Source organism: Desmodus rotundus, chromosome 10, assembly GCF_022682495.2.
Source record: "Desmodus rotundus isolate HL8 chromosome 10, HLdesRot8A.1, whole genome shotgun sequence".
Taxonomy (NCBI): Eukaryota; Metazoa; Chordata; class Mammalia; order Chiroptera; family Phyllostomidae; genus Desmodus; species Desmodus rotundus.
Genome location: NC_071396.1, coordinates 25,794,016 through 25,806,835, shown reverse-complemented (window position 1 = coordinate 25,806,835; position 12,820 = coordinate 25,794,016). Strand labels below are relative to the sequence as shown.

The following is a 12,820-nucleotide window of genomic DNA, read 5'->3' as shown; positions in this document are numbered from 1 at the left end:
TGATGGCAGAAAAGCCAGCCTTGCTCTCGTGAAATCAGACCTGAAAAGGAAAAAGCCGGCTCCCCCTCCCTTTCCCTGCTTTCTCATCCTTTGTTCCCCTGCCTTCTTGCTGTTTCAGCCAAAAAGCCTCAAACCTTTAGTTCGGATGATGGCAAAACAATTCAAAGGCTCAGACTGCAGGGTTTGAGCTTGAATTCGCAAAATCAAACACTGTTCCTTCCCTCTGGGCGCCCAGTGCTTGGCGCTGCCTTGGAGGGTGGTGTGACTGCCCGCTGGCCGCCGCCGCCCCCCCCCCCCCCCCCCCCCCCCGTTCTCTTTGATCGGATGTTTGAGAGAATCTGAGGACTGGCTTGTGCATTCAGGTGCCAGGCAGTAAGAGCTGTTTTACAGAAAAATGACTTCAAAACCTAAGTGAGAGCTGGTCTTGAAAATAGCCTCTTAAAAGGACTTGGACCTAATGCAACATGGTGCCAACTGTCCACAGCACTGAGCTAAGTTGCAGCAGCCGCCAGGTTCCGCGCCAGCCTGTCTGGTTCATGGCCACGGGCCACGTCGTCCCTCCTCCACCACTGTGGGCGGCTCAGTGGCCCCGAACAAAGACAGGGCTGTGGGGGCAAACCTGTCACGTCTCGGAAATCACTGAGGGAAACGGCGATGCCTTCCTACCAGGTGCATGGAAGGAACTCGAGCCTCAGGTGCATTTATGATAAGGGTCCCATGGCACCCACGCAGGAGAGAGGCAGACGGCTGGTGTGAGAAGAGAATCAGGGTGGAGAATGGGGAGCGAAGAGGTCAGCCCAGGCGCTCTTGTGCTTGCTTGGGGAATGACCTGGAGAACAGTCGAAAAGCCAGGAAGGCACACCCAACTTCTGTGCTAACAAACCCAGCCTCACAGGTATACGGACTCACCGCACTCAGCCCCTGCGGCCCCCGCAGCCCTCTGCGTGCAGCACGCACATTTACAAACAGTGGCGGCATCCTGGGCCATCAAGCAAATAACACAAAACAGATGGAGGAAGACAGAATTCAACCCAACCCCAGAACTAGCAATACGAACATTGTAACCATTTGCTTTGAAGTTAGGGAATGCAATTCCAAATGAGGAAATTTCAACTAGTGGAAGGCAACAGTCACCTGAGCAGTGAGGACCGTACATTTACCTAAATACTGTTAAATATTCTATGTATCCAAAACCTGTTGAGATACGGCTGGCTGTCAGGGATATTAAGAGCTATCCGCCCATGTTAAATATATTAAAAGATGAAATTGAGGAGCTCCGAGTCCCTCTTAAAGATAAGAAAACAGTACAGGAAATCTCAAGGAAGTTAAAGGAAGGTCACGTTCCATATCGCTGGTCATCAGGGAAGTTCACGGTCAACCAGAGAGGTTGACCTCCACGTACCCGTCTGCGGACCCCGGTAACAGAGAAAGCACCGAGTGAGGGCGGACTGGGCGGTGGGCTCTCAGCCTCTGCTGGTGAGTACGCTGCCCGGCGTTCCCTGGTGAAGTTTAAAAGGTGTAGAAAAGCCCCTTCCTTGTTCCCAGGGACCCCCATGGTGGGGCGGCTAGGTCTCTCCCGGACAAGAAGCCACGGGGATGCAGAATGGTGCGGCCACTTTGGACGGCAGGTGGCAGTTTCTCAGAAAGTTAAACAGAAACCATAATATAATCCAGCCATTATATTCCCAGGGAATTTTTTTTGCTTCTCCGAGAGAAACGAAAGCTAATTTGCATACAAGGACCTATACATGAATTTCCCCGGCGCCTTTATTTTTAACAGCCAAAAAAAACCATTCGACAAACCGAATGTCTCCCAATAGCTGAATGTATCACAAGGCATACAGCTGGGGTAAAATCTGTAATAACGGATTCGTACCAGCAATAAAAAGAAACAAACTATTGATACAGGTAACAATTTGGATGAGTCTCAAACTATTTGTACTGAAAGAAGCCAGACCAAAACAAACAAAACAAAACAAAAAATAAAACGCCTAAATACCGTATTGTAGGATTCCATTTCTAGAAACTTCTACAAAAATCCAAAATTATCTACAGTGACCAAAAATGGTCAGTGGTTGTCTGAGGACCCAAGGACGGTGGGAGAGAGGGCTTACAAGCTTAGGGGTGTGGGGTAGCTATGTCGAAACTCATCAAATTGTCCCGTTAAAATACGCACAGCTTATTGTCTATCAATTACATCTCCTTGATGCAGTTTAAATTGTTTCAATCTTCACCAGGGGATATGTTTTATTGATTTTAGAACGGGGGGAGAGAGAGAGAGAGAAACATTGATCAGCTGCCTCCTGTATGTGCCCCAACGGGGGATTGAACCCTCAATCCAGGTATGTGCCCTGACCAGGAATCAAACCTATGAACTTTTGGTGTATGGGATGACACTCCAACCCACTGAGCAACCCAGCCAGAACTCCACTAGACGGTTTAAAATAATAAAAGGCTGGGTAAAGTTGGCACCTGATAATGGACTAGCAAGCTTTTTTTTTTCTCCTTTCCTCGTGACACTAATTTTCCCCAAGTCTTCATTTTTTAAAACAATTCTTACAGAACAGCTAAAAACAACCGCATAAAGAATTGCCCATCCTTTAGGGAGCTGGCTGTCACCTGACCTCCCCGCAGCTATTTTCACCTTAGGAGATGAGAAACTTATTTCTGCAGGAAAATAAGGACACCTCCACCTGTGCTGAGTTCCTTCTCGAGCAAAATTAATCTGCCCAGTGGAAGGGCTTTGCTTTTACAAGCTGACGCTTGTGCAGGGAATTCTTGAAATAAATTACTTCCACGGGGACTCGGCGTCTTTTTAATCCTAGATCATCAATTTCGCATCGGCTTGTCTCCTGAACGGTGACAACTGATGAGCCGCGATCATCCTACACGCCAGCGCGTGGGTGGCAGGCCCACGGGCCACGGAATACAGAACTGTCTCTTACTGCGCATGGGAACCATTCTTAGGTATTTTAAATGTTTTTCTTTATTTATTTTTAGAGAGAAGGGATGGGAGACAGAAAGAGAAGGAGAGAAATATGGATGTGAGTGAGGAACATGTGTTGTCACACGGGCCCACGACCAGGGAACAAACCCACAACCCAGGCATGCGCCCTGACCGGTAATTGAACCCTCAAACTTCTGCTTTGCAGGACGACGCCCAACCCACTGAGCCACACTACTCAGGGCCCGGAACCATTCTTAATTTTCCCTCAAGCTTTGCAGCAGCACTACTTTCTCATCCAGGGGACAGAGATAAAGACAGTAGGACCCAGAGGCATGGGACTGGCCCCGGCCAATGCAGCAGGAAGCCTAGCCGACTGGAGGCAGCATGCCTCTCCCAGGCCCCTTCATCCCCCCACCTTGGTGTGTGTGGGAGGTCCCATTATTTATACCAAGAGGGCAATGTGCTTTCTCAACACTGACACAGGACCCCCGCCTGCCCCAGGTTCTAGGTCCCCAGATCTGCCGTCAGGGTGTCATTTCCAGGCAGCCTGTTACAAGGGTGCACAGCATGCAGGAACGCTCACCCTGGCCGGGTGGCTCAGTGGGCTGGAGTGTCGCCCTGAAAGACTGCAGGTTCGATTCCCGGTCAGGGCACATACCTAGGTTTTGGGGTTGAGCCCCAGTCTGGGCGCATGCAAGAGGCAACCTTGTTTCTCTCTCACATCGATATTCCTCTCCCTCCCTCCCTCTCTCTCTAAGAGCAATGGAAAAAAAAAGTGTCCTCGGGTAAGGAAAATATTTAAAAGAAGACCAGGCATGAATGAAGGCTCCCCATTGGTTGACACCCCCATCTTCACCCCCTACCCTGAGCCTCCAGTCTGGATGCCTGAGACCTACACACCAATCTCAGCTAAAAACCCAGCCCTGCACCAAAGCGGTCTCTGCACCCGCCACCCAGAAAGGCCGACCCTCGAACACGAGAGCGGGTTCTCACGGGCCACACTGGTCTCACAGGGCCGAGGTGGAGACAGAACTCTCACAAGGTCCGTCCTCACACACTTCCTGCCGGGCACTCAAGGCTCCAGAGCGCCGGATAAAGGCCGGACGAGCACACCAGCCATTTGAAGTTCCATCCAAAACAAACGTAAACCCAGAGTCCTTTGAAGCTGGTCTCCGTCATCACCCCAGCGGAAGGGCTCCTGTTTTCAGCCAGGGGCAGCAGGTGCGCCTGTCGAAAAGTCGGTCCTCACGGATGAGTGAGAAGGATTTTTACCCTTTTTTCCTCAAAGACACAAGAGTCACAGATAGATGATTTTGTTTGGGGGAGTCTGGTGTGCATGTAAGTGACAGAGAACGGTGTTTGAGCTCTGGCCCGATTCTTGACTGACAAAACCCCGCCGAGGTGCGCCTACACGTCTGCTCTCTGGAACTCTCTGGAACCCACGGGAAGGCCTGTCCTCCCTGGCAATGACCCCCCTTCTATAGCGGGGAGTGGGGAGTGGGGAGTGGAAGGCACTCGGACAGACAGATCTGGGAAAGAACTCCACTGAAAACCAACAAACTAGAGCAGTTTGCTCCCAGTCTGATCTCGGTTGGGCGAAAACTCCCATCGGCCCCTTCGGTCACTTCCTCTGCACTTTTCACCATGTGGATTATTCCTTCGCCACGGTGAAAAGGCCCTGAACTTATTCCAATACAGGTTTGTTTTCTTTTAAACCCTCACCTGAGGATATGTTTACCGATTTGAGAGAGAGAGAGAAACATCAAGCTGTTGCCTCCTGTAGGTGCCCTGACCAGGAATCGAACCTTCCACCTTTTGGTGCACTGGACCACACTCCAAGCAACTGAGCCACCTGGCCAAGGCTCAGTACAGTTTTAACCTAATTTGGGGTTAAAGTGTAGAACTGCCGGACAGCATGGTTTCATGCACACTCCTGTTAAGAGTGTTTACTGACGTTTGCTTCCCCTACAGGCAGCTCCCCCTGTGAGGTCTGGCTTTGGTGAATAGGACGAGTGTGCAAACATGCACACGGACTTCTCTGCCCTCGTGGCGGGAACACATGCAAACTGAAAGCGTCAGATAACCTCCTTAGTCCTTCTGGGTACAACGGGGAAACAGACTCAAGAATTCAGAAACCAGGTGAGGGAACCTCAAAGAATTCAAATGCCGTGGACATGGGTGTGGCTCCTGGCCTCGTGACGTGGCTGTGGGGACACTTTCTCGTGGGGGTGGGCTCTGCTCACAAGACAGGTGGGATGAAACACCAGGCACAGACACCCCGTCGTGGAGTCAAGTGTCCCTCGGTCCCCTGAGCACAGACTGGGCCACCTGTCACCTAGCGCACGAGGTGCACAGTAGGTGCTTGGTAACCAGATGGAAGGTTCCTGATCCCCCAGACGTCCCCTTGCACCTCAGGTTCTGGAGCAGTGTGTCTTAGCCCAGGGAAGCCTCGTCACCTCTCCTACATGTAAAGATGACAGAGCCAGAGAACTTCCTAAAGCAGCATCACTTGCTTTGGCTTTCATTTTGCTTCTCACCCATACTTCTTACACCCACGTGCCTGCAACACACCAGTGTTAGAGAGGCCGGGGTCTCCAAGTCTGGGCCATTCTTGCTAAATGTTACAATGTAGCACAGCATTTTGCAGACTCAGCAGTAAACAGGATGCAGACTCAGCTGTAAACAGGATGAGAAGGATGGTAAGTGTAGCAAACTCCAGAGAGAAATCACTATGTCATTGACCAAATTGTACATATAAGCTGTGGTCCCTTTCAGTCCCAGAGAAGGAGCTTTGGGTGTGAAACTACATCTTGTTTATTTGCCTGGTCCTCGAGTAAATAAAACTACCTGCGACACCCACAGCTCGGTGGTCTCGTTCTTAAATACTGCACCCCAAATGGTGAACCCCTTGAATTTGGGAACATAAACGCCCACGTATGCAATTGTTGAGAGGAACAGGGTCGCCTGGAGATTTCTCATTGTCGACGCTTCCTGCTGGTAAATTCAGAGACTCACACCCTTTGTAGTTGGTAATGCAATTCAACGACATTTGGAAAAATTGGAAGTTGAGTAAGTTCTTTGTTTTTAACAATGAAAATACAAAGGAAAATAGCATTTCCCATTGTACACCACCACAAATAGGAAAAAAAAAAACACTTTCAGCCACACGAACTACGTGAAGTGAAACTCACAGAAAGCGTTTTCAAGTTTTCATATCCCGTAATAAAATATTTTTGGATAAATGCTTCGGGCTAGCCTGGTATTACCAAGTTCGTGGCATCGAGCTGATTGCAGAAGGACCACGGCATTTATTGGCAATTCCATAGGCTCAACGAAAAGAATCTGGCAAAGCCACTAGGATTAGAAACAAACAAAAAAAATTGTATTATACAACCAAAAATCGCATCCCCAGGAAGTGAACACAGCTGATATTACAAGCACATCACCTAACCAACCAATTGCTGGACATCCGTCCGCGCCTGCTGAAATTAAAATTTTTCTCTAAACAGAGTATCCTCCAAGGCGTTTTCTTTCTCCCAGTCTTTCCTGTTTCACATTTCGTATCCTGCTACAGAAGTAAGTGGTTGCGAAATCTGACAATGAAAATGCTCCACCGTATAAAGGATGGGGGCTTTCGGGACCCAGCTTCAACCCGTCCAAGAAAACCGTGATATTTCTGTGCAGGCTCGAGAGAGGCGGTTCCAATGAACAGACCCACCAGCTGTCCTTGTTTGGCAGTTGGATGATAAATGGTTTCCTCCCTCCATTCCGCAGCAGAGAAGGTAGCTAATTTAATTAAAGACTAACAACCTGAAAAGCTTAAGGAAAAAGAATGATCTTGCAGGCTGTTACTTTTTCACCTCCCGTTTTTCCAGTGGTAGAGATCACGTCGGGAGTGTGGGCAGGTAGAAACAAAAAAAATAGTATTTTTTTTCCTCCTACATCGTTGAAATGTTAAAGTTGTTTTTCTGAGCTCCTTGAATTCTATCAAGTAACTTGGGGGGAGGACCGCCACTCCCTCATAAAGGAAATTGTGCTTTGTCATTTCCCCGATCGCCTGGCTGGAATGCGGTAAACCGTCTGCACACCCCTGACTAGTGTGGTTCAGTGGGTTGGGTGTCCACCCGCAAAGCGAAAGGTCACAGGTTCAATCCCCAGTCAGGGCACAGGCTTGGGTTGCAGGTTTGGTGCCCGGTCAGGATGCATACCACAGGCAATCAATCGATGTTTCTCTCTCACATCCATGCTTCTCGCCCTCTCTTTCTCCCTCCCTTCTCCTCTCTCTAAAACCAATTAAAATGTGTTTAAAAATGTCTGTGTGAGCAGACGTGAAGTCTCAGAGTTGGTGCAGGTCTGGACCCTGGCTACATCTTTGAGAAAAAGGCTTCTCAGACTCCTTCCGGCCCAGGAGAGATTCCACACGAGTCTTGTTAGAAATGTGAAGATGTAGCCCAGTATTTTGCAGACCAGCTGGGAAGAGGATGAGCCTGACAGGAACTCAAGGAGGAAGTGCAGCCTACTGCAAAGAAGAATTCAACATGTAATTGACTGAATAGTGTATCTAAGCTGCAGCTTAAGCCTCCCTTCCTAGCGGGGCAGAGCTTTGGATGTGAATCCTATCTCCTTTCTTTGCTGCAAAGAAGTAAAATCACCGTGGGACCCCCCACACCTTGTGTTTGAACAGAGCACCCCAGGCTGCGAGCCCCTTGAGTTTGGCGAGTCTGGTCCTTCTTCCTCAGCAGGAGTGTGCAGCAGGCACGCACGCACAAGCGTGCACACGCCCACACGGCCTGGGAACAGCTGGCTTTGGCAGCCTCGTGGTGGCAGCTCTTCCTGCAAACCTCACCAACGAGGAGCAGATGGCCCTGTGGGTGTCTGTCGCTGGGGTGTGGGCACTAATCCCAAAGGTCCATCCAAGAGAGAAACTGGAGGGACTTTTTAAAAACTTTATTGATTGTGAGAGAGAGAGAAAGAAAGACGGAGAGACATCGATTTGTTGTTCCACTTACTGATGCATTCATTGGTAACTTCTTGCATGTGCCCTGACTGGGGATCGAACCTGCAACCTTGGTGTATCGGGACACCTGTGCTTACCCAGCCAAGGCCTGGAGGGTCATTTTTGGTCAGCAAATTAACCAACACAGAAGTTACCTCCTGGACTCCCGACTGGCTTTCAGGGCCTCGGGTCTGGACTCTGGCTGTTTCCAGGGAGGTCTACCTGCCCCACCCCCATCTGAAATACCAACACCCACCTGGCATTTCACATTCCTGCTTCTGCTTTACTGTTTACTCCTCAGCATCTATGACCCGTCCACCTTCTGCCTAACTTATTTACACGGGTCGTCCGCGCCCCACACAGGGGGCCCCACGGTGCTTGCCTGTTTTCATCAATACGGTGCCCAGAACTGCATCTGAAGCACAGTAGGTATTCAACACACAGTGGTTAAAAGAATGAAAAAAAAATCACAAAAATGAGTCTCTTGGGAAAAAATGATTTAAAAGTAAAATTAGCCACCTAGAAAGCTCCTAATTCTGCAGAAATGACTGCCCAGCTGTTACAGATGAACTAGAAACTTCTTCACCCACGTCGGGGCTAAACACATGCAGCCTCACACGCAAGGCTGTGCATCCAAGAGCATGCCTGGTGTCACACAGAAGACCCGGATGCTGAAGGACACCCCCCCTCACCCCCCACCGATGCCACCTGAGGAGGTGGCTGAACCCGGAACTGGCTCCTGCATCTGCCCTGATTCAGGGGACAAGGGGGGTGGGCAGGACACCTGGGCCGAATCTCCTCACTTCACTTTCTCTGTTTCTCATCTCTACAAGGGTGTGAAAATGTTGACCTCCAAGATCTGTATACAGAAATACATAGAGTGTTTTTAAATGTTTGTGCTACTGCAGATGTGAGGCATGACGCAGTGTGGACACCCATGAGTTATTACTGTGATAGTTGCATGTCTGGCGTTCAGCTCCAACTTTTCAAATGTTTATCGAGGTTTTAGAGACAGAGGAAGTGGGGAGGGGGAAGAGAGAAACATCAATCAGTTCTGACCTGTGTGACTGCCTTCAGTAGGTTGCACCCAAGCCTTCCCCATCCTGGACTTCACAATATGACTCTGCCCCTCCTTCCAGAAGCTCCCCACCACCCTCCATCCCCACCCCCCACCCCCACCCCCCATCCCCACCCCTTCCTCCGGGGCCGGGTGCTTGGTTTGTTTCTCAGCATCATTCCCTAAGCGAACAGGCTGGTCAGGAGAGGAGGTGGAAAGAGCAGTTATGTTGTACCTTGTCAGCAGAGGGCGCTAGAGGGACGCGGCTGGAGGAAGGGGCTGCCCTTCCAGCAGAGGGGTATGTGGCTTTATTCTTTACTCCCTCAATTTTCTCCAGGGCTTGTAGAACCCTGATCCACCCCGGCCTCTGTCCACGGCAGCAGCCAAGGTCACACACAGAGGGTGGCATCCCTAGGGCTGGCTCCAGCAGTACCTGGTGGCCAGCAGTTGGCCCTGACATCTCCCAGGTTCCCCCGCCTGGCACCTCCCTGTGGGTGGCTTCCCCGCGCCCCTCAGGGCCCACTTCTGGCTGTAGCTTCTCTGCCCTGCCGTGGACACAGAGTCAGTTGTGGCGGGGAGCACTGCACCCTTGGGGCTAGCTCAGCCCCTTTACTTCTTACTGCCCAGCCCCCCCGCCCCCCCCAGAGTTCGTCAGATCACTCACCCTGGATGCATCATGGGTGGTTTCTCCTTCCCACCGGACCCGGAGGGACGCACCCAGTCCCCCCATTAATGCTGAGGCCGCCCTTAGTTGTCTCCTCAGTTGTGCAAATCATGCCGAAGTCCCCCCAGGCGCCCCCACTCATCACAGTGGCCACATGGGGCTCTGAGTGTCACCGGGGTGGCTCTGCCCCTGCCGGGGACACCAGCTGACCCCACGCTGTGTGCGCAGAGGGGCAGAGCCCTGGCCTTCCAATCGCTGGGCTTCTGGAAGCCGGAGCATCTTTTTATTTCCCCTGGGGTGGTTCATGTATTTAATAAAATAATAACAACAACACATTTCAGAACAATATGTGAAGGGGTACTATACCGATGTCTTTAGACATTTAGAGAAAGAGGAAAAAGCAAAGTGAAAAAATAGACCAATAACAGACTATAGAATGGGTGTGCATACTGAAGACTATGGGTGCTAAGAATTTATCTTTTGAAATCCGAATTGCTTTGGATGTTAATTTTGGCCATTTTGACAGCTCAACTCCATCTACTTCTTGACATCGCAGGAGGTGTCGGTCTGCAGCTATCCGTGAATGTTGTACGTGCAACTTCCAAACTGCGTTGGTATACAGCGCCACTGAGCTTTGACGTGTGGCCGCTGTTTGTTCTGGGACACTCCCGGTGAACCGGGGCGTGAGGCTGACCTTAGAAGGCCATGTGGCAGGTGGGCTGGGGGGCGGAGAGGGCAGTGAACAGCAGGCCACGTTCATTACCAGACCCTGGAGCACATCAACGGGGAAGCTGGAAACCGCCTGCACTTGGCCTTGAGGGTCCCTAACCAACACTTCACCAGCTTCCCTAATCTAGGGGGAGAGTTGTCCCATTGAAAAAAAACACACTTTGACTTTTGGCATGATTTGCCTCATTCCAAGAAAGATTTGAGGAAGCTCACAAGCATATACTTAGCGCCAAAGAAGGTTAAAATGAGGGAATTGTGGTGGAAGTGAGTGAGGCACAGGGGCATAAGCCAGAAGCTGGCCGTGAGTCCAAGCACATGGCCAGACAGAGGCAGATGAGTGACAGCTGAGACATCCCAGGGGCCAAGGCTGGGAGAGCCCCACAGGTGGGACATGCTGGCCGTCACGGACACCCGGGGCAAGGTACCCGGACAGGCAGGGGTGCTAGCCCCCCAACACTCCTGCCAAACGAACCGCTCACCCCAAATGCCAGCAGTGTCCTGTCTCCAGGCCCGGCTCCCCTGTGGGAGCTCAGAGGCTCCACAGCAGAGGGAGGACACCCCTAATGGGTAGCACTGATTGATACACAGCAGGTGACATTGGAAGACCCTCCCCAGTCACATCTTTTCTGAACCACAAAAGCCCATGGTCTCAGGCATTTCTTCTTTTTTTAATCCTTGCCCTGGGATATATATATATGTTTTCTTAAATTGATTTTAGAGCCAGTGAAGAGGAGAATGAGAGAGAGAGGGACAGAAACATCGACATCCAGTACGTGCCCTGACAGGGGACCAAACCTGCAGCCCAGGTGTGTGCCCTGACCCTTGGGCATTTCTTAAAGCTTCCTTCCGTGTGGACTGAGGAGTCAGGACAGAGAAGGAGTTGGGAGCAACCATGAGGACCAGCCCACATCCCTTCCAGACACTGCTGGATCCCCAAGGGCCACGCTACTGGAGTTTGCTCCCTTGCACCCTGCACAGACCTGGCGAGGGGCAGGGCAGGGACAGGTGGTTAGAAACCCTGACAAGGGTTCGAGTTTCCGGCTGAAAGGCGGCTGGGGAGTGCAGGTGGTCAGAGCCTGCTTCCCTTCTTCATCACGCTGCACAGGGTGTGTGCGTCGGGGCTGTGGTTGACGCTCCTCTGTCATGGAACTCAGGGATGCTGAGGCCAGGAACGCCCTGGAGGAGCCGCGGCGTGCTGGGAACAGGCTGTTTGCGGGCAACAGCTGGGTCAGCGCCAGCAGCCAGCGGGTCACAGTGTTCCTGGCAACTTTAAAGGGACTCCAAACACAGGTCTGAGAAAATCAAAAGGTGCACAGTGGAAATCGGAATCATAAAAACCGAGTCCTGCCCTGGCCAGGTGGCTCAGGTGGTTGGAGCATCAGTCCTGTACACTGAAAAGGTCACTGGTTCGATTCCTGTTTGGGGCGTGTACGGTAGGCAACTGATTGATGTTTCTCTTTACATATGGATGTTTCTCTCTCAATCCCATCCTCTCTCTCTAAAATCAACTAAAAAAATCATCCTTGGGTGAAGATTAAAAAAAAAATAAATGGAGTCCCGTTCCCCATAGCCACAGCTCAGTCAAGGGCTCGGGCATGTCAGGGGTCCTCTCAGACCCTCGGTCCCACCTTTGTCACCTAGGAAAAGCAGCTCGGCCTAATGGAAGGGGTGCAGGAGCTCTGGGGCCCTGAGGGCCAGCTCGTGGCCTCGGTGCCTGGGATTCCCGGGGGCCCGGGGTCACTTACGAGCTCAGAGAAGCCACGGACCACCTGCCGCCGCTTCAGATTGGTCTCCCCGTCCAGGTTGGCGGTCTCGATGTGGCAGAGCCCATCGGGGTCACTGGAGGACAGCAGGAGAATGTCCGCGGGGATGATCTCGTTGCAGCGGAGGCGCACAAAGTCGCCCACGCGGAGGTCCTTCCAGAATCGGCTCACGTACTGCTTTTCTTCCCTGCGGAGGACACGGTCATTAGCACAGCCGGCAGGAGGCCGAATGGCCGAGACTGGTGGGCACGTGAAGCTCACTGAACAATTCTGACCACTTCCTGGTACGTTGAACATTTCCATAATAGAAAGTGTTTTAAACAGAACATGCACAGAGGCCACGAGTAGTATGACTCCATTTACATGAAATAACAGGAATAGGCAAATCCACGGAGACACGAGGTTGATTATTGGTTAGAGCGTTATCCTGATACGCTAAGGTCGTGGGTTCAATCCCTGGTCAGGGCACGTACAAAAAGCAACGGATAAATGCATGAATGAGTGGAACAACAAATCGCTGCTTTTTTCTTTCTTTTTCTCTCTCTAAACATTCATAAATAAAGTTTAAAAAAATCCCCTGGGTGATACTGTTGAGGAAAAAATAATGCAACGAAAAACATTTCACTCCAACCACCACCTTCTAACCGGTCCGGTCCCCACTCCA

General features: G+C 51.1%; 1 protein-coding gene across 4 annotated transcripts in view; it reads right to left on the bottom strand.

The window, feature by feature from the left end:
* ATP10A (ATPase phospholipid transporting 10A (putative)) overlaps positions 1-12,820 on the bottom strand; it is a 96,678-nt gene that overhangs the window by 44,513 nt on the left and 39,345 nt on the right. For all 4 annotated transcript variants that reach the window (XM_053913254.2, XM_053913256.2, XM_053913255.2 and 1 more), the window contains exon 2: positions 12,139-12,343. In XM_053913254.2, the coding sequence (XP_053769229.1) occupies positions 12,139-12,343 (205 nt within the window). The remainder of the gene's footprint in view (positions 1-12,138; positions 12,344-12,820) is intronic.